The sequence below is a fragment of the Corvus moneduloides genome, chromosome 10, assembly GCF_009650955.1.
Source record: "Corvus moneduloides isolate bCorMon1 chromosome 10, bCorMon1.pri, whole genome shotgun sequence".
NCBI classification, from domain to species: Eukaryota; Metazoa; Chordata; class Aves; order Passeriformes; family Corvidae; genus Corvus; species Corvus moneduloides.
In genome coordinates, this window is record NC_045485.1 from 27,968,716 (window position 1) to 27,994,416 (window position 25,701).

The following is a 25,701-nucleotide window of genomic DNA, read 5'->3' on the forward strand; positions in this document are numbered from 1 at the left end:
CATAAAAAGGGAAATTGCATGTGCCTGTTCTGTGTTTTTATTTCATGTTTTCCACAAGGTTCATGAATGCAAAATGAAGCTATTTCTCCTAAGCTGCTTGCTGGTTTCCTGCTGTTGCCAAGTTGGGGCAGTGAACAGGGAGTACTATATTGGCATTACAGAGACTGTCTGGAACTATGCACCTGGTGATGCCAATGCCATCTCTGGGCAGCTTTTTGCCGAAGAAGAGTAAGTAAAGCAGTGTCACCGGTTGAGTTTTATTTTACAGCTTCATCTGCTTTAGACACCAGAGCCACACTGAAAACCTGATGAGTCTTGTTGGTGTCAGTGGATTTTCTGTCAGACATTTAAGGGAATTTCAATTTTTTTTCCTGGCTCGCTTGAGAATTGCATTCCAATGTTCTGCTAATTCAGAGCATTGGAATATGTAGGGGGTGTGAATTTTTTGCAATGAAATATTTAGTAAGTAGAGACTAGAATAAGACCCTCAATGTCTAATGGTGTTTTATTTTGAATGTCTAAGGTGCTAGTGCTGAAGAGATGATTTTTGCCGTTGTTTTTAAATGCAGAAACTTGACAAATTTAAAACTTTCCTACTGAGCACAGGTTTCCTTTTTAGTTCATTGTTGGCAGGGGTGGTTTTCACTGGTACAGAAGCACAGCTGAGTACTTTCACCCACTGTGGAGGAGCTGGGTTGCTCGTTACGAGGCAGGGAGGGTCCTGTGCAGAGTGAGAGCAGTAAGTAGGCTGAAGATATGTAGAGTGAGGAGGAAGGGAGCACCCTGGAAGTCTGAATAATCAATAAAGAAAACTCAGATATAAAAGGCATCAGAAAAATACTTGAGAGAGGAGAAGTATTCCTTTCTTCTATTTTTTCAGTGCCTTTAAAATTAAATAGAACTATATCAAAGCTAAAACAATGATGAGAGAAATCAGAAATTAGAAAAATCTCAAAAATGCAGTTCTCATTTGGTTTGTGGGTGAGGGATTAGAAGATTTCCTGTGGTTTGTTTTCTCTAGTGAGGGCCTCAGCCATAACCTGCCACTCGATCAGGTGTGAGGTGAAGCAGTCAGCTTTTTACTTTTTCCATTCACAAACTTTGTGAGGTGTAAGACACTGCCAGGGATTCAGCAGGCTAGTAATTCTGATCAGGGGTGGAAACAGGGCATCTTGTCTAAGAATTGCAGAGCTGTGTTGTAATAAAACAGGCCACTCCTATTCACTGCTTTTCTCTGGTCTGTGGTGACCTGCAGCATGCTACATTAATTTCAGGTTTTCAGTGGTTGTATGCCTGCAATGGAGCTGGTCCCTTGTATTGTACTTTTCAGTTTCAGCTTCTCTGATTCCCCTTCTCCTCCCGGACCCTTTATGAGGCTGCGCTTGTGTGGAGATTGATATTTACAGGAGCAGGGAAAAGCAGAGTGCAGAAGGAATACTTTACAACTAAATTTTGTCTGTTTAAATGGTCCAAGAAGAGCCAAAACATATTTGTTCGATTTAGGTTGTTGCTCAAAAGCCTCATGCACTCAGAATTATAGTAACTGGGCCTTTGCAACTCAGTTTATGCTCCCCAAGTGGAGCTCTGAACTGGCATTTTAATTACACTTCAGACCTGTGCTTGCCGAGGTACCTACAATTCCTTCCCCACATGCTCAAACAATACTCTGCCTCGTAGAAAATACTTTGCATTTTTCGGCAGTATTAACTTATTTCACAACAAGGCTTGCACACAGTTGTGCACAGCACTGCAGAGGCCTGGTCTTTATTTGAGACTATTAATTAAAACCACACTACAGGTATGTTTGTGTATTTTCTTTACAGGCAGGCTGAAGTCTTTCTCAAAAGAGGTCCACACAGGATAGGAAGAACTTACAAGAAGGCTATCTACGTTCAGTATACCAATCATTTATATGATGTGATACTTGACAAACCTTCCTGGCTGGGTTTTTTAGGTCCTATAATTAAGGGAGAAGTTGGAGATTCCATTACTATTCACTTGAAAAACTTTGCTTCAAGAAACTACACGCTGCATCCACATGGTGTAAGATACACAAAAGAAAATGAAGGTAAGCTTGATTCATTTCTGTGCCAGAATTTATCAAAAGTTAATCATCCCTCTAAGTGGTACTCTCTCATCGGAGAGAAGACTGGTCAAGTAAATAGAGATTTAGATTAGGACACAATCAATTTAAAATATAATCTAAGTTTGATAATTTTTCAAGAGTGAAATACAAAGCCAAAAGTGGAATTTGTAAAGAAGGCAATTTTAGATCAACATTTTACCTGAAATAAGAGTATTTGTGCTTCAACCAAAATAAGGGTATAAAGGTATATAAGAGATTCAGATATGGGGGGGTATATATAAAAATTTGATGCTGTGAGGAAGATATTGTTAACAGTAATAAAGTACTTTTCTAAGTTCTTAACACTAAATTTGTGTATATGGTATATAAGATACACAAGAGTTTCTTGAAATGGAGAAACAGATACTGCTCAGTAAATAATTAATGAGATGAAATTCTGACACACTCTAAGATGTAGTCAGGGGTTCTATTGGGATAGGTGATGGCTTGTCCTTGCAATAGCCAGTCTGGCCACACTCAGGCAATGGGGGATTTTCTGCACTGGATGGCATCAGAATATGGCTGTTGAAAGTTTTATTACTGAGCCTTTAAAACAGTGTGTGAATTGTTGAGAATATGATGTCTCAAAATCACTCTTTTAAAATCCTTCATTAGAAGAATTTATGAAGTATCAACCTAGCTTCTAGTATTTTGTGGACTTTTTCATTACAACTAGTCTGTGTCTTGATAGAGACACTCTGTAGGATCAGAACAGTGTATTATTATGTAGCAGTATGTACACTTTTTGGAATTTTTTTCTATTGCTATCATTGCAGTAGCACCTATATTCCTTCAGGGCATATGCAATTTTTTTAGAACAGGTTACAAGATTAATATTTAACAAATGCTTTACAAATATTCGAATTGTTATATTTTTACAAGAAGTACATAGTCCCCTCCCAATAAATTAAGGACTAGCTTTAATGGGCCATTAATCAAAGTACTCCTACGGACTTCAAAGGCAAATGAAAAGATGCCTAAAGAGAAAGAAAACATCTACTAATCTGATTTAAAAGTTGTGGGTTTTTAACCTGTATTCAGATGTTCAGTCCATTTTTCTGCAGCATGTAGTCGACTTTCAGCATGGCAGGTGCTATCCTGACACCCTATTGTGAATGTGTTGTGCTAATGGTGGCTGTATGGAACTCTTCAGGTGCTCTTTACCCTGACACCACCAAAGATTTTCAAAAGCGAGATGATGCTGTGGAGCCTGGAGGCCAGTACACTTACACATGGGATGTGACAGAAGATCAAGGTCCAGCTAAAGGAGATGCAAACTGCATAACCAGGGCTTACCACTCCCACATAGATGCTCCAAGAGATGTTGCCTCAGGGCTTGTTGGGCCTTTAATAATTTGCAGGAAAGGTAAACCATAAATAAATAAGTGAGTAAATAAATACATATGCAAGGTGATTGATAATGATCACTGATAAATATCAATGAAGTAAATTCCTGGAAGAGGAGAAGACTACAATTTATTTTGAAATAACTGCTTTTGGTCTTCTCAATTAGCTGCCTTCAATAGTGTAGGAAGTAGTTAGATTTTGTGTATGAGAATGAATATAATTTGCAGAATACTTTGTCCACAAATCCAGGTGAGTGAAATGTGCTATGCTAGCCATGTGCAAGGAGTAAATACTGATATAAGAAAGAGATTAACATGCAACATTTATTCTCAGTAATTTTATAGAATCTATCAAAAGGGATTTTTGTTTCCTGAGTATGTCTGTAAGTTTATGTGTACAGTCACACTCAAGAAGTGTCAAAACATGAAGTAAACAGGGTCCAGCCTTACTGAGACTAGAGTTAAAACTGACAAAAAAATAATGTCAGTTACCAAAGATTTTGAATATACCGCTTTCTTTTTCAGATACAATGAATAGGGACAGTGATCAACACTTTGATGCTGAATTTATCCTTATGTTTTCTGTGGTGGATGAAAATCTCAGTTGGTATCTAGAGGACAATATCAGAACATACTGTTTTGAGCCTTCCAAAGTGGACAAAGATGATGAAGACTTCCAGGAAAGCAATAAAATGCACTGTGAGAGAACATTATGTTAATGTTGCTTGCCACTAATATTGTGAAGTAATATTTTTCTGTCTTGTCTCTTTTAAAGATGAATTGTAGATTTTTTTTCTAATCAAGTCTCTTTTTAGAGGATTAAGAAAGATTCTTTTAAATAAAAATTTAAAAAGTTTAAAAGTGATGGCAGATATTGCACAATCAAACCTTTGGAGTTGTGATATAAAATTCTTAGGGGCCAAGAAGATCTTTGCCAGTGTAATTTTCCCAGGCACTCTGAACAGATTTGTGTTACTTTGCTCTGTTTCTTAGTCCTGAGCTCTGTACTATAATTTCACAGTTTAGAAAAACAGTTTTTACCGTTAGTGTAAACAAAAATGACACCTCTGGCTCTGACATGGATTCCAGAATTATAGCTATGTAGAGGAAGCATGTGTCTGATATTGGCACTGATTTTCAAAGGTGTGGAGCTTTCTTTTGAAGCTCTTTCTATTTCAAAAAATAGAGTACTGATAAAAAATAGAGTATGATACCTGCATTTGAAGAAAAAATCCTAAGGTCTGTGAAGTTAACTGTAATAAACAACATTTATTTTAGCAATCAATGGGTACATGTATGGATACCTCCCAAACCTCACAATGTGTGTGGAAGATAAGATAAAATGGCATCTTTTTGGCATGGGTAATGAAGCTGATATCCATTCAGCCTACTTTCATGGACAAACCTTAATAGAAAGGCATCATCGAGTTGACACCATCAGCCTCTTCCCAGCCACATTCATTGATGCTGTCATGGTACCAAGGAGCCCTGGAGAATGGCTGCTCAGCTGCCAAGTGAATGACCATATTGAAGGTACAGTACAAGTTTCAGTGATCAGAATTCTTTTAGCTTGAGCTAAGAGTTTACTGAGTCACTTTTGCAGGGCTCTTGACCTCGTGATATGCCAGGCACTATTCTCCTCTAGGTAACAAAACTCTCATAGTAATTAAAATTGAAATGCCTACAAGTGCATTAGATGGGTTTGAGCACATAGTCATGGGAATCAAGGGATTCTTTTCTCTAATGGACATCATCATCAGCTGGCAGCAATTAGCACAGCTTCACTTTTGCGAGCCTCACCCTTGGACAAAAAACCAGCATGATGTTTGCCTCTTGCTGGAGATAACTAACCACAATTTTCTGTTTGCCAACAAAAATGTTGGAGCTCATTCCATGTTTGGCAAGGGGCACGGGACAGGCAGGCTAACTTGCCTGCTGACAAATACATGTTCTGGAAAGTGAACAAGCAGAGATGTTCTTTTCTCTTCCCTGTATTATCCTGTATTTTCAGTTTTAATACCCATATGAAATACTTAGAAGTTAATTCCATGCTTTTGAATGATCTATATTCCTGTAAGTGAGGGAAGTAATTTGTCACAGAAGTGGGAAAGAACACAGAACTGAAAATCATTCTCCAAGATTTGAAAACTCCGATAAAAAAAGAAGTATGTAACTGACAGACTCAATTACACAGAGGTTCCAAGCTTTGAAATAGTTACCACATCAAGCAATATCCTGATATAGATGAAGCATCCTGGGCAAGACTTAAATCCTACAAATTGGCCTGATTTATAGCTGTAAAAGGGCTCTTTTCAGTATACTATTTGTATCTCCAGCAAGCAGATTTGCTAACTGCTTCCCTTAGGATGCAGAGACTTGGGAGTTCCATAAGTAAGCGGTTGATTATATTTAGATGCAGAATGGTCAGTCTGGTAACATCTGACCTTGGCTGAAGTGTTCTCTGACAGCACTGTGTCCACCCTCCCCTAATCTTCTCTGCCATGCCTGTTGCAGCTTTAGAAGCAGAATGCCCTTTACCACACCTGTCTGCCTGCTGTAGATACCATGGCTGTGTTTCTACATCCTAGCTCAGCTGGCGTGCCTTTTTTTACAGCATTCATCTTCCACTTTGTGATTTTCATATTCATCAATGGGGTGGGAATCGTCCAGGGAACAGAAAAGCTGTTGGGCACAGGGAAAAAGAAAACAAAATGCGGTTCCTTCTCTCTAGGTTTCTCTACCTCCTTATTTTCCAGGTGGTATGCAGGCTCTTTTTAAAGTAGAAGATTGTAAGAAATCCACACCAGATCGCAATGAGAGTACAAAGATAAGACAGTACTTCATTGCTGCTCAAGAGATCATCTGGAATTATGGCCCATCTGCAGTGAACCATTTTACAGGACAAGAATTAATCCTTGACAGGTAAATGCCTCTAATTAAAGAATTTTTATTTTCCAAGCAGAATTGATTTAAGCATGCTAAATAAGGTAAGACATATGGTAGAACTGATTTCTAAGCAGAATTGCTCATCTGTGCTTAAATATTAATGCTAGAATAAATATCAGACCAAATTAGGTCAGTTATTTTCCTTGTAATCTTACCTTAAATTTTGCTGCTATGTTAGTCACTTCACTGGGATTAAGATTAATTATTATGTCATATGTAGGCTGTGACTCCTGATTATTCAAGATGGTTGATTATTTTGAGTTAGGGAACAAAGTAGGAGTTCATGACCATTGCCTTAGGTGATGAAACTCATGCTAACGGTATCTCATCTAGGAAACAGCTTGCATGACATAGCTTTGCCCTTTGCACTGTGTTTACATATTTAAGACCTGGATCAATTCACTGAATACATTGATTCCTCAAGTTTTTCATCTGTGAGTTAAAGCATACTTACCTCTTTCACAAGCGACGAGGCACAGTTCATTGTTTGAATAGTGCTTGAAAAACACTGAAAGGTCCTTTCTTAGAGAGTAAAACTGTTGACTGAATCTTCTCACTTTGTATATAGATGTTACATATTCTTGTTGTTTGTATCTGCTCCTGTTGAATTTTTGTAACTTCTAATTAAAAGAAGAATAAACTCAAGGTTATGAAATGTTAACTAGAAATCATCCTTGGTGAGTCTCTAAGCACACTGGCTTTGTAAGGGCAACACAGCACAGTGGCCTTTTCTTAATGAGAAGTTAGTGAAGGATAATGGATTCCTGCACATCCTATATGGGACTGCATGTAAGTGTGTGGCCATACCACTGAAAAGAAACCCAAAAGACAAACTCAGCATATCATACCTCAGAAAACAGGGTTGAGGTCTGACTGCCTTTGTACAACCAAACATTTTGACTTGAATTGTTTGCATCTATTGCTACTTCTTTTACACAGTGAATCTCAGATCTTTTTTGAACAAAGTGGGACAAGAATTGGCGGCTCCTATAAAAAAGCAATTTACAAAGAATACACAGATGGTTCTTTCACTGAACATAGAAAAAGGCTTGCAGAGGAAGCACATCTTGGACTCCTAGGTAAGAGAGTAACTGTCACCCCAAGACAAGAGTCTAAAATTTTTTCATGTCAAAGATTTATGAGAGTGAACAGTCACTTCCACTGGTTAGTGAGCAGCGCCCCCACTCTCCAAGAAGTCCTCAGCTCTCCCTGCCTCCAGCAGTCGCTAGTGCCTGTGGTTTCCCCCAAGGTGTAAAGAAGCTCTTAACTGCAACACTGTCATGGTACCCAGCTTCCCTGAAGGACCATGCCATGGTCTCCAAAGGTCTGGCTCTGAATTACAAGGCCAGACTAGGTGAGTCTAGTCCTATTGATAACCTTGCTGCTTCTGGCATGGGTTGGTACTAATGTCTGTAAATCCCTTTCCAAAGAGGGGAACTGTCCTGAAAGTCACTGGGCCTCCACGTGAACTGGGAATGGTTGCTGCTGGGCTGTTCTGTGATTCAGGCCATATGCCAGTGTCTTGGGGTGACTTTATGATGTGTATCCCATATTGCTGCCCTATGCCCAGAAATTAATTTTTGCGCTTTCTATGCCTTTAAACTGAGCCTGAGAAGAGGAAGGAAAAACCGAGCAAAACTTTTTCAAAGCAGTTTGCAGCTTGTTCAAGGTCGCACAGAGATAACGACTTTTTTTTTCAGCTGCGGCAGGAGAACGAGAGGGAAGGGAAGTACCCGGGCTTGCTTTTCTTTCCAGTTGGTTTTCGGCAGTTTTTTTCCTCAGCTCTTTTTCCTTCGGAGAGTTGAACTTTTGTTTTCTTGGGACTTTGTTTTTTCTCCTTTTCTCTCTGCTGGACTGTTTCAACATCAGAATACACTGGGAGGAGTTTCTACTGAGGCCTTGGCCCTGGAGGTGGGCCCGCCACCCCGTCCAGGCTCCAAGGAGGGGGAGAGAGAGATCTATGGAAGGACTCTGAAATTTTCCCAGGTTTCTCTCAGCGGATCAAGAGGTTTTATTATTTGGCATCATTATCCCTTTTCCTGTGTGTTGGTTAAATAAATAGTTTTTATCTCTTTCACTTTCCTTCTAGGAAAATTTATTTTTTCCCGAACCTGGTGGGGGAGGGATGGTTGTGACCTGCCTTCTCTCAGAGGATATATTTCTAAATTTGGCCAAACTGGAACAGCCAGGGACCTGGTCTGTGGCCACAGAGGCCTAGGGGCATTCCTCATGCAAGGGTAAAAGCAGCCAGCCACTGAATGCCATAAGTTTGTGGTGACCTTTACACCATTTGATAGAAATACCCTGTAATTAGACCATGTACACTTTTCTAGGACCTGTGATCAAGGCTGAAGTGGGTGAGCGCATCAGGGTGACCTTCCGGAACAATGCCAGCCGCCCGTTCAGCATCCAGCCCCACGGTGTGAGTTACCACAGGAGCGAGGCAGGGGCACGGTATGGCACTGCCCCCAGAGGTGAGCCACGGATGGGGTGCTGCAACATCTGAGCACACACTGTCTTACCTGTCCGTGTATTAAAGGTGATAAAAGAAAGAATGTTCATTAGGCATAATTCCCAACGCTGATTTCCATAATAGGTACCGAATCTCCAGCCTCTCATGTGAGTCCCGGCACTACATTTACATATGAATGGGATGTGCCAGAAGATGTGGGTCCCACAGACCAAGACCCAGACTGTTTAACCTGGCTTTATTACTCAGCTGTGGATGCAGTCAGAGACACCAATTCTGGCCTTGTGGGTCCTCTCCTGGTGTGCAGGAAAGGAGCTCTGCTTTCTTCTGGGAAACAGGTCGGTAGAAGAAGAAAAGTGGAAACCTTTGCATCATCACAGCTGAATCTGCTTTCTCCTCCCAGACTGCACCACGTTTTCTCCACATCACAGTTTCACCCATGTCCTAAGGGGAATACACAACATGAAGAAAGTGGGGTTGGTTTTCAATCTTGCTCCAGATAGACAGTCACTGCAATGTGGAAAAACCATCATCACAAGCAGCTGCTGGCATTCAAGTCTCAGCTATGATTCGAATCTCTAGGAAAATGTAGAGATTTTAAAGACCAAAATACAAACTCACTTCCAGAGGTGGTCCCTGCTGGTAGAAAGAGCATCAGCAGTAGGTACTTAGTCACCAGATACAGCAATTACTGAGCTTTGAGATTATCAGAATGAAGTATCAATGTATGCATTTACTCTATTTTGTGACTTGTACTCATAAATTATTATGAGCATAGGATTTTTCTCACTGACATTTTCTGTTCACTCATTTCTATTTTTCTTTCTACTATTTCTTCTCAACAGAAAAATGTGAACATGGAGTTTTTTCTACTTGCCACAGTATTTGATGAGAATCTGAGCTGGTATTTGGATGATAATATTTTGATGTTTACACTAAGTCCTGACAAAATTGACAAAGACGATGAAGACTTCCAAGAGTCTAACAAAATGCACTGTAAGAAAATTATTAGTTAGCCAAATATTAATTTCTACAATAGGGTTTTTACTTGTATGGTTTCATGTTTGAAGCTGGAAAGCTGTATAGTGCAGAGACATTTCATTCCTTTCCAGTGGAAAAAAACCCAGAACATTTCGGTGCAATTCAGTTTCAACTAAATGTGATAGTTCAAAGTATAATGCCAGCTGTTCAGTGTCTTGCATGGCAGTTGAGGATTTAGCATGGTTATGTACCACTTTGAGCAGATGTGCAACCACTACAAGTGCAACCAGGCAGCAAGACAAAACTGACCTCTGCTCTACAGATGATATAGCTGAAAGGAGGTTTTTCACAGAGTTACAGAGCAGTTGAGGTTGGACGGAACCTCTGGAGGTCACCTAGTCCAACCTCCTGCTCAAGTAGGGCCACCCAGAGCCACTTGCTCAAGACCATGTCCTGATGACTTCCAAATACCTTCAAGGATGGAGACTCTACCATCTCTCTGGGCAGCCTCTGCCAGTGCTTGGTCAGTCTCATAATTTCCTGATGTTCGGAGGGAATCTCCTGTGTGTCAGGTGGTGTCTGTTAGTGTCAGCGGTGCTTCTGTCCCTATCACTGGGATGAGCCCGGCTCCATCTTCTTGGCACTCCCCCCGCAGGTGTTTGTACAGGTGGGTGAGATCCCCCAAGCTGCCTCTTCTTCAGGCTGAAGGGTCCCAGCTCTCTCAGCTTTTCCTTGCAGGAAGAGATGGTTTCTTGTCCCTTCATCATCCTTGTGGCCCTTTATTGCCCTCTCTCCACTATGTTCATGTCTTCCATACTGGGGAGCCCAGAACTCAGCACAGCCCTGCAGGTGTGGCCTCAGCAGTGTGAGCAGAGGGCAGGGATCATCTCCCTCAACCTGCCAGCTGGACTTTGCCTCAGAATGAGTCTTTGCTTCTTTAATAGGGCAGAACTGAGTTTCACACTGATCAGTGTTTTAGTACTGCAGAAATGTTTTTCAAGTTTCATGGAAAAAAGACGTTTTTATCCTCAGGCCCTAGCCCTGCTAGTAAGTCCTAATCTTTAAGCATATTTATTTGTGCATTTTAAAAAATGTTCCCCTCAGGGCCGTTCCTGTTCACAGACTCTTGGTGCAGAGCATTCAGTGGTACCTGTGAAGCCCAGGATTTGAAAGTTTTGCAAAGGACTATCTAGAAAGGGTTAGAAACTCAAACTAAAAAAACCCTTCTGATTGCCTCCACTGTATGGCTGGAGGATGTTGCAGGGTGTAAAGTGGGATCCTTTATGCATCCTGAATATGTGACGAGTAGAAAGCAGGGAAAGTTCCAGTTGGTCAAGGCAGCAACATGTGCTGTAGACATTGAAAAGGGAAACAGTTAGAAATTATTTTTAAACACTGGGGTTTAAAAGCTGTTTTGCTTGAATTGATTCTTTAGTTTTGTTCATGTGATATTTTATTATTGATATTTCTGTCAGTCTAAGGCATGACATTACATCTGAAGTGTTTATTAATTAATCTCTATTGCAGAATTAAGTAATATATTAATCAAGGTGGGTTTTGCTTTCTCTAATCTTCTATAGCCATTAATGGTTATATGTATGGAAATCAGCCTGGTCTTGAGATGTGTAAAGGAAGTGTTGTTTCCTGGCATTTGATGGGCTTGGGTTCAGAAGTTGATGTCCATGGGATATACTTCTCAGAAAACACATTTGTAACTAAAGGAACAAGAAGGGATACAGCAAATCTGTTTCCACATACAGTTCTTACAGCTATTATGAAGCCTGACTCCGAAGGTAAATGTCTTGTTTAAAAATTTTGTTAGTAATGCAGAAACTGTTACCTATGAATGTTTTGTGCATAGTGACAAGCTTTAAGTAGCTGGTATATTGATCCTGGTGCTAAAACTGTGTACAGCCGTGTTTGAGGGGCAGCAAACTGTAAGGACGTGTTCTTAATGCTAAAGCCTTGATTTTTCTAGCTCCTCTGTATGCTGAATTTTATTACTACAAGTAGCCATACCACACAAAGATTTTGGACCTTATATGAGCAATAACCTGTTTCTGAGTCTCCTCAAGTCTTTGTTTCTCACATGACCTCTAGGAATTTTTGAAGTGTCCTGCCTGACAACAGACCACTACACTGGGGGAATGAAACAGAACTACAAAGTGAAAAAATGCCACTGGTGGAATTCAGATTTATCTATGTATTTGCATGAAAAGATTTACTACATTGCTGCAGTGGAAGTTGAATGGGACTATTCTCCTAACAGGACATGGGAATTTGAGCGGCACCAATACCATGAGGAAAGGTACTTTGGTATATACACAGGGAAAAGAAATACAAAAAAAGCAAAGGAGCAACTCACTTCTCCTCTGAACCTTTTCCTCTTCCAAACGTTTCTAGACACACTTTCTTTTCACACATATTTTTTTGGGCTCACTTGAGTCTGTGGTCCTTCCCCAGTAGTGTTGCCATGTAACTGAGCCAGACAGCAAACTGTTTGAGAAATAGTCCAGCACAGATCTTCTGTGGGACAGGTGTAGATTTTAATGGATCCTGGGTAGTGCATGTGCTTTATTATTACTTATGTTGGTAGTCCTTGACATGGAAAGCTTAAAATGTTCATTGTCATCATACCTATCATGACTATGTCCTGATAAACAAGTCTCTGTCTCATGTTTATTTGTGGTCTGAGTAAGGTTCTTTCCGGCCCCTCTCAATTTCATGAGCTTACACAAGATATGTCCACGATTGAATCCACTCACCATGAAGCTTGTTGTCTCGGTGTTTTATTTCCAGTACTTGAATCTCAATGAGAGAGAATTGATTGGATCAAGTAATTCCTGCCAATTAGCAGAAAAGGCTAAACAAGAATGATGAATTTCTGTGTTCCACCTGAATAACTTGAGTAGCAGATTATAACTGTATTTTGTTATTAACTTAATTGTATTTTCTTCTTTTTTCTCAGTTTGATAGAACATTTCCTTGCCCTGTATACTAGTGGACTCTGACATAATTCTAAGCACAAGTAATATGGCTGTGCTGTTACCAGACTTTTTTCCCCCCTGTTGTGTCCAGCCCCCATGATCTCAGCAGAGCATCCCTCACATTTAACATCAGCAAGGCACTTAAGCTTTACAAGTTTTAGGCTTCATTTCAGATGTACACAAGTAGACAAAGGCTCTATTTTTCAGTATGCAAGTTGCTATGCATCTTCTTCCAATTTGAAGCATTGCCAGGCCAAGCACTCAGCATTTTTCCAAGAACCATAGAGACTTGATCTATTATAGTGGGGTTTTTAACCTTTTAAAAGAAAAACCTCCCAGCTTAACTAGAATGTTTGCATGTTGAAAGCAACATACTAGCAGTTTACGAGATTACTCTTTCACTGAGCCAGATTCTTGCTTGATAGTTAATTGACATACCCTGCAAAAGATGTTCTAAAATACAATGAGGAATGCCATTTCTTTCTTCTTCTGGCAGCCCTGGCAATCCGTTTTTAAATAAAAATGACAAATTCATTGGCTCAAAGTACAAAAAGGTAGTATATCGTGAGTACACCGATCAGACATTCAGTATTCCCAAAAACAGAGCAAAGGAGCAGCAGCACCTGGAAATTCAAGGTAAAGTCATCATGTTCAGTTTTGAAAATGCAAAAAATGCAGTGACACAAATCAGAAGATCCTATTTGAGTAATATTGAGTACAGTTCTACCCACAAAATTGCCTCAATCTAAGTGGAAAACCTACATGGAATTGCTACTTTTATTGTGGTGCTTTCCCTGCAAGATAACATTGCTTGCTTTACAAGGAAAAAAAAACCTTTTGGTTTCCTGCCTGATCAGAGGTCAGTTTTTCCTAAGTCAGCATAAAACTGGGCAGCAACATCCAAACTGACTTCAGGTACACAGTAGGTGCTCAGAACTTGAGACTTAGAGGCCTAACTTCAACATCTCAAGTCGGCACAGTGAACATTATCTTTATACAGTTTTCAGCTGAATTATGAGACAATGTCGTGAATTTGAACACAGCGAGCTGGCTCTGTCTGCCCTGATGTTTTGTAAAACCAAGTTAATCTTTCTTTTCAATCCAACAGGGCCACTGCTTGTGTCAAATACTGGAGATAAAATTATAATAGTTTTAAGAACTTAGCATCAAGACCTTATTCTATCCATGCCCACGGAGTGAAAACAGACAGTTCTGTTGTTGCTGTAACTAACCCAGGTATCAAACCACCCTTCTTTATTTCCAGCAGGTAACATCAGGACTTCTGGTAAGATTTAGCGAGCTTCCAGATAGCAGGAAAGACATAATTTTTGTTTGTCTTACCTCAAGTTCTTAAATTTTTGATGCTGATTATGACAAACACTTCTACAGTTCCAAATGCCCCTGCTAACTATTGCTATGTATCTTAGTCCTTGACTGATCAGTCATTTTTTGACACAACGTGGCTGCACCTTTCATGAAAGCAACAGATTTGGCTCCATAGGGAAAGCATAGATTATGCTATTACTTCTGAAGTTCCTCTGTGATCTTTACAAAAGATACAATCAACTTTATTAAGTATAGTGAACTGGACAGTGCAGAAACACACTCCCACAACACAACACAAAACTATTGTCAAGAAGAATCAGGGATCTGCAGAGGGATCTGCCATCAACTAGCCAGTGCACTAAATGGGACGTTCAAGATAAATGTAAGCTGTAATGGAGGTAACATCAGCTCAGGATGACCTCCTGTAGGTCAGCACACTGAAAACCTTCAAAAATAATTGATACTTATTTAATTCAGGTGAAACAAAAATGTATGTCTGGAAAATCCCAGAGAGATCTAGTCCTGAGAAAGGAGATTCACACTGTATTGCATGGGCATACCATTCAACAGTGGACATTGTTAAGGTATGTTATTGATATCAGTTTTGTTCATGTCTCCAACATACATATAGCTGAAGGAGATGAGTTTGAAATTTTTTCTGCTTTCTTTGTTCATTTCCCCCTATTACCATTACCATACCAATTTAAGTGTTTCTTGAAAGCAAATAGCAAGAAAATCAGGGCAGAAATTGAATGTCACAGGCATTCATGGTTTTGCTTCCTCGTTGTTCTGCTGTTGGTATAGATCATCTCAGATTCCCTTCTTAGAGCTAACACTTTATAGCTTGCTCCATCTCTAATCAGTCATTTGTGGGAAAACTAACATGCAACTGTGAAACACAACTCTGCCACTTTTTACCAAGCACTAATTACCTTAACATAGTATTTTTAATGGAAATTAATGTATTCCTGCCTTTGTCTCAACAAAAACAAATAAAGTGTCAAGAAATATATTTTGAATGGAAATCAAGGTCAAAATTATAGAAATAGTTTGAAAAAAGAGCAGTAAATTAATATGGAAAAAAATGTTTTATTTCTAGTGAGAGATGCAGATGAGGCAGTCTTCATTGAACTTGATCCCTGGGTAGCATATAACAGTGGAGAATTAACTTTGTTTGGCTTCCCTGACAGCTGGAAGATAGTAAGAGGATTCATGTATGTCATTAAAAGTACTTTCTGCTTAGTTACATCTTGCAATTATGTGGGTTTTCATCTGTCATTTCAGGGACACTTACAGCGGATTAATAGGCACACTCGTTGTGTGTCGTAGACATTACCTGCCATCATTTCATACTAAAAAGAAAGTTCAATTTGCTCTTCTTTTTATGGTTTTTGATGAAAATGAGTCATGGTACTTGGATGAAAACATTAAAACCTATTCTACCAACCCACACCTTGTCGACAAAGAGGATGAGGAATTCCTTGAAAGTAATAGAATGCATGGTATGTTTCCCAATTTAGTGCATCTAGCTCTGGGAATTCTATAAAATTATATCTTGAAAGTACTGCATATAAATTCAACTTTCTCAGCCCCCTGAATTTTCCAGTTCCAGGATAGAAGGCCCGAAAAATTTTACTCAAACTGTTGAAAACACTGCTAATGACAGTGGAATGACTTTTTTCTCACAAGTTAAAAAAAATGCCTAACAACAACAAACGCCCTAGTATATTCCCATGTTGAAGTTTTGAGCAAAGAATAAAAATGAAATTTGAAGTTCTGATTTGATGTCAGTAAACAAATGTTCTGAATATGTTGGAAAGGCTATGTGCATCCTGAGAGCATGTCTTTGTAAAGCTAACTCTTTTACAAAGAGCTGTGGGAATTGCAGATCTTATTTTAAAGATCTGCAATTCCCACAGCTCTTTAAAAACTGCAATATTAGCAATGGTATACAGCAAAGACATTTTCTTTATTATGTCTTTCTTTCTAGTTTAATGTGGAATATAAACACAACCATTCATAATGTGCTGTCCAAAGCCATTACTTTTGTCTCGCATTGTCTTTCAAATCTTTCAATCTGTATTACATTAGAGATCAACAACACACAATATACAAAATCTTAATTGTTTTCTCTGTCTTACTTTCCTTCTTTTTAGCCATTAATGGAAAGGTGTTTGGAAATTTGCATGGCCTGACTATGCATGTTGGAGATAATGTCACCTGGTATCTGATGGGAATGGGCAATGAGATAGACATTCACACAGCACACTTCCATGGCCACAGCTTTGACTATAAGGTATCAGGTCTTTTTCACTTACTTCTTGCTGTATTAAGAATGAGAGGTAAGTCAAATACCAAGGACTGTTATCTATGGTGAAAAGTCACGTTACAATATTAAGCAGGGCTTGTACTTTGACCATAAGATTTTTATGCCTCAAACCTGTACTTGACCAACATACAAGAGCCAGAGAATATCTGTCAGTAGCATTTGCTCACTGGTAACCTCAGAAGTTGCTTCAATAAGATAGCTGTGAATTTTTCATGGCTGTGGTAAGACAAAAGCTATAGTTTTCCTTCATTTTCACTTAGTTGCTAGTTTATTAAACTTTGGAGCATGAAGTGGATGTACAAAGAGATGCTTCAGAAGAAATGACACACAGAAAGTGTGCTTAACAGTTTAACTGTTGCTTCTTTTTGTCTTGAAGCCAAACAAGGGTTTACCGGGCAGATGTCTTCGATCTGTTCCCTGGGGACATTTCAAACTGTGGGAAATGACCCACAGAACCCTGGAACCTGGCTGTTACATTGTCATGTTACTGACCACATCCATGCAGGCATGGAAACGACCTACACAGTGCTCCCAAAGGAAGGTAAGAGCCATCTAGCTTAGTAATGTTCATTATGTTTAAAGATGCACAATGGAGCTCACAGACAGGCCAGCATACTTAGAACCAGTTCAGGCACCGAGCAATATTCCATGTCTAGAAGCCAAGATGTTGCAAGCCATCTGGTCATACTTCCCTCAGCGCTGCTCAGGAAAGTGAAGTAGCTAAAGGACTGGATGATAACTGACTATAACTTTGACTTACCATTCATGAAATCTAAGTGACATATTTTTCTATTTTAAAATAATTCTTCATGAGACAGAGTATTTCTGTACCCAAGAAGTGCCAGTAGTGTCAGACATCATCTCAGTCTTTGTTCAAAACAAGAACAGTTGCTAAATACAGCTGAATTCATCATCCCTATACAGCTGAAGTAGTGAAAAACTAAAACAGATTTTACTTTCTCAAGGGCATGTTGTAGCTTTACAGATACTATTACCTTGCTCTAGCAATATTACCAGTGAAACAATCTTGAATTTGAAAAGTTCTTGTTTCTAAAAAGTTAATACCATTTTAAAAACAGCACTTTCCAGTACTCAAAAGACAGAGCATAATGTATTTCTTGTAGTTAATTGACAGAAAGAGAACAGTAGAAATAATTCAAAATACGTGATGTACGTATATGTATATATATACATACACACAACTATATGATTTACATTTATAGCTATACTAAAAATACAGAGTGCAATGTTAAATAGAAAATCTAATTCTATTTGATAAACCACTGGAATGTGGAACACAACCTAATTCTATTTTATAAACACTATTGATTTACAGAGTATGTTATGCCAAACCTCCACAAACAATAACAGGGCTAATTTAAGAGTACAAGAATGACATGTAAAAGGAGGCTTTCAACTTTTATCAGCACTGTGTTGGATTTTTTATTATTAGCCATCTAGAGTGCATTAAAATGTACCCTTCCATGCATCTTAAATTTGTTTTTAAATCTTACTCACAATGGCCAGAAGGTACTCAGAATCTCTGTGCTCATTTTGGACTCTGTTGGCCCCATGCACAGACTATTCTTTTGATGACATGTAACAAAAAACTATTTTTCCCCTTCTAGACAAACAGTCTCTGTTCCCAAGATTATTCAATCAGTTCAAGTGTAAGGGCATGCCAGGCACTCAGGAATGATGAAAGCATTTTAACACAGTGATCCTCCAAAGTGTACCTTCAGTGAAGCATTTCTTGGAAAACACTCTCGTCTGGACCACTCACCTCTACGTTTTGGAAGATTTCACACAGTGGCCATGGCTAAGAAAAGAACCACAGACTAAGACAGCTGAATGGATGTAACAGCTTACAAATATTTTTTTCTATAAATGAAAATAGCATCTTGCACGCGAAACAATATCTAGGTCATGGTTAATCCATGTTATTTAGCAGCTGAGGAACATGGAAGAGCTAATGAAATGTACTTTAAGTTTGCAAATAACTCTGAATAACAGCAAAATTCGGGGTATCTGTCATCCTACTGTCACATTTTACTAGATAGGTATGTGTGTAGTAACTGCTTAGTAAACAGGAATCTGGTTATCACTTTATCCATAGGTTCACACATATATAGTCTTGTATAATTGAGCAATTAGCAAAATAGCTCTGTTGTTTCTGTTAAATTATCATTTTATTCAGTAGTATGTTTCAAGAGTATGCATTTAAAAGATTTGATTTCCTGTTATGAAAATAATTCCAAGGCAAAATTAGGCTGAAATAAGCCTGATGAAGTGCAGACAGTGAAGGCCAAAACTTGGTGACTATGGTACTGAAGAGCTTTGCTTTGATGACTCTTAAGTAACTCCTGAAGTGGAATCATTTTGCTGTTGCAGCCCTTGGCAAAGGAAAAAGGAAGTGTTTCCTGACAGATGAAAGTAGCAGTATTAGAGTATGGCTGATGCTGATCAAAAATGAAAACAGTAAGAGCAGACATGGTCATGCCATCCAGTTGTGTTTCAGTAACCAGTTGTGTTTCAGTAACCCAACTCCTCATGTTAGACCTGTGTCAAATGAGAGGGACAGGCAGGGAAAGCAAGACGTCTTGGCTTTATACCGCTAAGAATGAAATTGCTTCTCTGTAACAAGCCTAAATTGCTTTGGTATTTTTTAAAGATTATACTGAAACTGGCATAATACCTACCACTAAATCAGATCATTGATTTCACCTGTAGCAGGAATGCTATGTAAGTTAAGCTACTTTTGATTTATCTTGTTAATGCATTTTAGCTGAAATATAGATGATCTCTTCTGACTGACTTCTACACATTTAAATAACATTGCAACTCCAGTGAAAACATTTGACAGAGTCAGTGTCAGCTAATTAGGCCTACAGATGGTTTAGATGATTATGGGATCACGGGAGTCACTGTATTTTTGGTAATTGTCAAAAACCCCAAACTACATTCGTAAGAAAGTTATAAACATTGTGACAGTTTTATTACAACTGAATTCCAGCTCTGAAGGAGCAGAAAGATGCTTTCTGCTCACAAGACAGACAAACATCAGTACACACATGCACAAGCACCTGAGATGCTTACCAAAAACTGTAGAAGATAGGAGGGTTTTCAGCTGGCTTTACAGCCTAGTGGTACTTCAAATACTGTCTACTGACTGAGCACAGCAGGAGAAGAAAGAAAACAAAGACCAGCAAGCCAACAGTAGTCCGTATCTTCCACTTTTGGTTTTTTTGATTAATGACCTTTTCTTGCGAATTGCTAAATTAAAACCTTTTCGGTATAACACTTGCCTGGGTATGTAACTAAGATGACAGAGCAGCGACCCAATTTTGCCAGCCAGAATTCAAGGAAATGTCTGTGTTGCAAAATTAAGTCAGTTGGGCACAGTTCTACTCGGAAGAACAAGGTACTCACTTTTACTCGTACAGTTAGACACATGCCTGAGCCTGAATTCCTCCCTAGGTCAGTGATCCAGCACACAGATTTAAAACTGACTTTCTACTTTACTTTCAGTGAACACTGTATGTTCAGTTGTACTGTAGAGTCTGTATTTCCTAGCTGCTTTGGCACCAGAATTCGCTTCAAAACAGATGCTTTGCCTCAGGACTTCAGTAGCTGACATAAGATGTATGTGAAGGGAGTCCCACAATACCTTATAAAGTTCTACTGGTTTTTTTATTACAGCACATTCTTTGTAGTTGAGTGGATAGCAGACTTTCATTGTTTTAGGTCAGCAGCTTCCTCTGGCTGCAGTGAAGAAGATGTGGCAGAAAAAATGCTGCTGTTCCATCGTCTGGTAGAAGACTGAGGAAATCCCTTAGCTCCAGTTCCATTGCAACAATTGATAAAGTTTCTGCTCAGAGCAGGGGAGAAAACATTGTTTAGGTATTTTGCGTTTAGAACAAAGAAAAAACCCCAAAGCATTAACCATGCAATTACTAATTAAAGTCATCAAATTATTTAAATATTGCATCTGGAATGAAATTTGAGACATAGCCATTTGGGTGCAAACACAACTATGGGAAATCTAAAAAGTAAACTGAAATTATGACTTAGATTAAAACCATACCTCTATCTTGACTCATCAGGTCTACATATGGCACTTACACTAATGAAGTCTGATCTAGTACTTCACATGTTTTGTATGAAATGCAGAGCAAGCCCTAGAAATCTTACTAGTACCCTAACTCAACACCATCTGTAAAACTCGATGCTTTGCAAGAAGCTTCTCAGACCAAGGTGCATAATGTTATGTTCTTAAGCAATTACAGCACAGTTACTGCATGAAAATAATTCCAAAGAAAATCTGCTGGCACTCAGAAACTAAAGCTTATGATAGAGCATGGCAACCTGTGCTGCACAATCCAACCTCACAATGCTGTTTTTTCTCAGGCATTCCAATGGCATATTTTTAACAATATATGTGCTTTATTTAACATTTTATTTGTCAAACAATCACACTGGCCCCTCAGCTATACACAATTATTATTTACTTCTTACAAACATGTAACAATAGGACTACAGAACTACTAGGGTTGATTTCTCTACTTCTAGTATTAACACACTGTTTTTTTCAGTCTATGACTTAAACATCAATACACACTTAAACCTCCCCTGTGTTATCAATAGCAGCCTGTTACCTAAGAACATATAGCCATTTAGCCTAGAAGCCAATCACATTTAGTTCTGTTTAGTACGTTTTTTAATGGTGTCTATTCCTGACCTATACAGAAAGAGTATGATTACAACAATTTACCTGTTTTCAATACAAAATGAATGCCACGATTTTTATGAGGCTACACTGCCTACATTGCAGAATTCTGTGCTAATGACCAGAAGGGCTGCTAAACTGTATTAGCTTTAACTGAAGAAAAAGATCCCGTTTTCCCAAAATCGTATCAGTAGTCCTTAGTCTGAACAGTTATTAAGAATGTCAGCTGATGTACAAAGCCTTCTGGAGCTGAGTTACAACCAATTGATTTACCTTTGAGTGATGAAATAAGAACAGGGCAGTCATTTCCAGTAAGTCTAGCTCTCTTGCAAAGTTCAGGAAGCAGCTTGTTCCACCACAGAGCCTAATGCACAAAACCCCATAGCAAAAGTGTAAATCAACAAGGACTGCAACTAAGAGTATGAAAGACCTGCTAAAAATACCCTAAACTAAGATCAGATGTGTAAAAATAGAGGTCAGTGATTATGAACTCAAAAATTAGTTTACATAATGGTTTGAAATGCAGTGATTTTGCATATGTTGTGTTTTTCAATCTTCAGTGCAACTTTTTTCTGCTCAAAAATCTTTACACAGTGTCCCTCATACCTCTATAGAAAAAAGTTTAGAAGACAGAAAAAGTCACGTAATTAGCAATACCAACGCAGTCAGTTTTATTTTCTCTCAAAACAGCTCCATGGAAAGTTGTAGGAACCCAGAGTGCCGGGAATATTTCTCTGCCTGTTTTTAAGGGTTCTTACCCCCCTGAACAACGCCGTTTTAACTTCCAACCTTGGAAAAAATTACCAACGATCAGACAAGAACGAGAAAATACAGTGGTGTGAATTAGGTGATAGACTACTATGTAAGATTGTCACAGGGTGAAAAATTTAGAGGTTTTGGGCTTCTCTTTGTAGTAAATAGATAAGAGTAAAAAAAATCAAAATGGAGGACTGTTGTTCTCTAAACCTTCTTCTCCTTCTTCTACTACTCCATGTTCTGCAGTAGAAGTAGTTTGGGATGACTGGATGGAGAATTCCACAGTTCCTGCCCGTGTTACTGAATAATTGGTAGGAAAGTGAAAATAATATACGTTTTTAGTAACTATTGGTTAAATTATCTTTAAAAGGCCGTGTAAATCTTGATAATTAGACTTCTCTCCTGCTTTCAGTGCTCTATGCTGTACCTGGGTCACGTTAGTGGCTCTGTTCCTCTGATAAGACTTAATAAACAACTATCCGGCAGCATTGAAACTCCAGGAAGAGTCTCGGTTTATCTTTGAAACTCCTTGCAAGGACTTTTAGAAAATTCTCTCCCATCAGGAGGTGTAGTTGGCTGGGCATACCCCACAAGGAGGGATTTGATTTATGGCACGGTTCAGTGTCAATAGTGAATAACTGTATTGAAAGTAGCGCACCTGATTGTCACCTTTCAGCTCATGCTGAGCGTAGAACACAGCTGCATCAGGACACCTTTTGAGAAGCTGATCAATAGCTTCCTCATACTTGCCCAGATGGGTATTGCAGAGAACACGGATGGTGAGGCCGACATTGTCAGCCTCTGTCAGGGGCTCCAAAACAGGCAGGGCTGAAGCTATATTGATTGACCGACTACATAAAAGAGACTGAAGACAAGAAGAAAAAGCATTGCTTGGATTGAAGACAAACGTTGCAAAAAACGCTAACCATAACCTTAGAACAGAAGCTCTTACTTGCTGGAATAATTCTGAAATAATACTTAAATATTGCTGAAAACTGAGAAAGCAAGTTTAGAGTGGATGCAAATGTAAATATTGTTATCAACAGAACTCTTCAGTATTTTTTTCTTCCATCAATTCAGCCGACCATTTATTTTGACTTAGATAACTTAGGGGGAAGAAGGAGGAGAGTCTGATGGAGAAAGTTGTTCATACATACATGAACATTTGCAGAACGAATCTAAGATGTAAGCAGTAAGATGTAATACCTGTTTCATACCTGTAGTCTTGAGATGTCTTCATGGTAATCTTTGTCAGACGAACATCCCACCGACATTATGGAAGTTACCCATGGGAAAATCAACCCAAAATGACTACAGGAGTTTATCTATACAAGACAGAATCAAGTTGCAATAAAAGAAACATTTCTGTTAGTGACAGTTCCATGTGAAACTCACTGTGAGTAAAGAAAATTTTGATTTCAAACAGGATAATTTAGAAGAGTGCCTACCCTTTCCTTCCTGGTTCATGCAATTCGGTAACAAATAAACTGGAAACTTCTATTTAGCTCTGTATTTCAGTTTTCCTGTTCGTAATTCTTTAGAATTCATCATTCACACAATTTTCTCATTTAGTTAGCTTTCTAAAATTGTAAATAATCCACCTGACAAATTCTCATTGTTTCGTTTTAACCCTTATTTCTATCCAAAGCTGAGATTCCTGTTGGAAGTATAGTTGCAAATCTCCCCAAGGAGCAGGACTGCCCAGAGCCAGCAATACTAATTTGTAACTGCACACCACCTTATTTGATTTCACTCTTGCTTCTTTTAAGAGATAAACTGTCTAGAATCAAAATATTAAGGATGGTACTTGGATAGATTTTGGAGGAACACTGCAGTCCTTAAACTTCCTCTGTGTGGTTAACAACTTACTAGATCCTCTGTTGTTTTCAATGGCTTAGTCTCAGGAAGTTGCTTCTTTGATATTCTCCAAACATACTGAGAAGTAACCCTCAATAGGAGCTCCTGAACTATTTCTTCCTGAGAGGACACTAAAAGAAGAGCTTCCCAGAAATCCACCAGGAGCTGGGGAATAGTGTTTTCACTGCTACTACACAACATCTAAGAACAAAAACGACAGAAGACAGACAGCAAGTTAGACTGCGGTGATTATTAGTACCAAAAGTTAGAAAAGACAGGAGGAACAGTTTTTCACTTTTACTAGAAGCAAAATTTTGATTCCTTTTTTGTCCTATGATTCTATGTAATACACTTCTAGGCAAAGTAAAAAGTTCATGAAATGATCTTAAGGTAATCAATTCTGACCAACAGATTTGATTTCTTCTTCAATATTTACTCCACTGCTAGAAATGTCAGTACAAATGTCAGCAAATATTTACAGATTGCTAATGAGGAGGATTTTTTTATATGCCAATACACAAGTAGGTGTCTTCAAAGGAAGACTCTATAGTCCATGATAAGATACGTTGTGTAGCTCAGCTGGGTATCATGGTAGGACCCACAAAGAAGTGCCAGCTTTGTGCCTGCAAAAAGGACTTTCATTTCCAAATGGCTTTAAACAACAACACTTGGTCTAGTTGGAACTACGTGACTTGCTCTTTTTGATACAGGTCTTTCAAAGTAACAGACATAGTAAGACTGCAACACACGTACAATGAAGAACACGTTTTAACCCAAGTCTTGCTATTCATGGTAGATAAAAGAAAAAAGGTTTGTCTATTCCCAGCTGAAAGAAAGAAAACTTCAGGGACACTAGAAAAACTATCAGTATTTCTTCTTAGAAACTGAAGACACACACTTTCACCAATTTATACAGATCATCAGAACATTATCTACCTTCACATTTAGGCCTGATTCTTTAGAGGTCTGTTTTAATCCTAAAGATTTCTTTAAAAGAAGCTTATGGAACTAATATAAATTCTGTTGAATTTCAGTGGCCTTAAGAAGCTCGATCACTAGGAAGCCACTGAAAGAGCTCTGAGATCAGGGTATTTTCCATTCAAATGATAGGGTAAAAGCAAAGAATTTAATGGATTTTTTTTTTCTTTACTTAACCACTATTTCATTCCAGAAGGTCCAGTTTCTGACTATGTAACCATCTGTCATGACTAAAATATCTCCAACCCTCATCTTGCTATTTCTGAAGAAATGCTGAAATGTGAGTGAAGGAGCAGCTGAGGCTGCTTTTCTTACCCACAACAATGTCACTATAAAAAAAATAGAAGCAAAAACATGATCACAGGCCAACCTTGAAAAAGGTATCTGCTTCTTCTAGTTCAATTTTACTGTTCTCATGTAAAGCCACAGTGGCAGCCACCAGTAAACCAGGCTGCATCTCCTTCAGGTGAACAGCAAACTCAGTTGGCATAACAATTCCTTCCTTACGCTGCTGCAGGAGTCGTGGTTGCCCAATGAAGCCACAAGCCAGTGTTGTCTACAAGCATAATTAGATATAAATCAGGTAAAGAATTCAATATATATATGATTCTAGTCAGTAAACTCAGTATTTCCTCAGGCAGTGAAATTTAGATGGAAGTAGCCAGGAAAGAAAGTAAATCCTTTCTGCAATTCATAGAGTAGCTCTCTGGGGACCGAGATCCAAATCACGTTCTGGAGCAGCGACTCCTGAAAAACAGGCGTGCCTAAACACTGAAAGTAACATGCTGTTGAAAGATGGAGTTAGTGCACACATAAGAAAGATGGATTTCACAAAGAAATCCAAGACATTTGATATACAGAGTGGTTTTAAAAA

General features: G+C 38.7%; 2 protein-coding genes and 1 long non-coding RNA gene across 7 annotated transcripts in view; 1 reads left to right on the forward strand and 2 right to left on the reverse strand.

The window, feature by feature from the left end:
* On the forward strand, positions 1 to 19,324 carry CP (ceruloplasmin). Its single transcript, XM_032120233.1, is given in 21 exon segments — positions 1 to 228; positions 1,824 to 2,068; positions 3,279 to 3,491; positions 3,997 to 4,170; positions 4,750 to 5,004; positions 6,228 to 6,393; positions 7,357 to 7,496; positions 8,751 to 8,891; positions 9,014 to 9,225; positions 9,733 to 9,883; positions 11,449 to 11,661; positions 11,969 to 12,176; positions 13,352 to 13,491; positions 13,964 to 14,002; positions 14,005 to 14,091; positions 14,659 to 14,765; positions 15,467 to 15,683; positions 16,338 to 16,477; positions 16,888 to 16,929; positions 16,931 to 17,051; positions 18,139 to 19,324. Coding segments are annotated over 21 exon segments (3,237 nt in total). The 5' UTR covers positions 1 to 73; the 3' UTR covers positions 18,210 to 19,324.
* Positions 4,057 to 9,018, reverse strand: LOC116449081. Its single transcript, XR_004242228.1, has 2 exons — positions 8,940 to 9,018; positions 4,057 to 7,037 (listed from the first exon to the last, which is right to left on the reverse strand). It is a non-coding gene; the product is annotated as an uncharacterized LOC116449081 (long non-coding RNA).
* HPS3 (HPS3 biogenesis of lysosomal organelles complex 2 subunit 1) overlaps positions 19,279 to 25,701 on the reverse strand; it is a 19,582-nt gene continuing 13,159 nt past the window's right edge. For 2 of the 5 annotated variants that reach the window (XM_032120234.1, XM_032120237.1), the window contains exons 12-17: positions 25,198 to 25,383; positions 23,862 to 24,050; positions 23,210 to 23,317; positions 22,651 to 22,857; positions 21,510 to 21,600; positions 19,279 to 20,378 (exon numbers count right to left, since the gene is read on the reverse strand). In XM_032120234.1, the coding sequence (XP_031976125.1) occupies positions 20,251 to 20,378; positions 21,510 to 21,600; positions 22,651 to 22,857; positions 23,210 to 23,317; positions 23,862 to 24,050; positions 25,198 to 25,383 (909 nt within the window). In that variant the 3' untranslated portion in view covers positions 19,279 to 20,250. The remainder of the gene's footprint in view (positions 20,379 to 21,509; positions 21,601 to 22,650; positions 22,858 to 23,209; positions 23,318 to 23,861; positions 24,051 to 25,197; positions 25,384 to 25,701) is intronic. The other 3 variants (XM_032120235.1, XM_032120236.1, XM_032120238.1) reach the window with 3 other exon arrangements.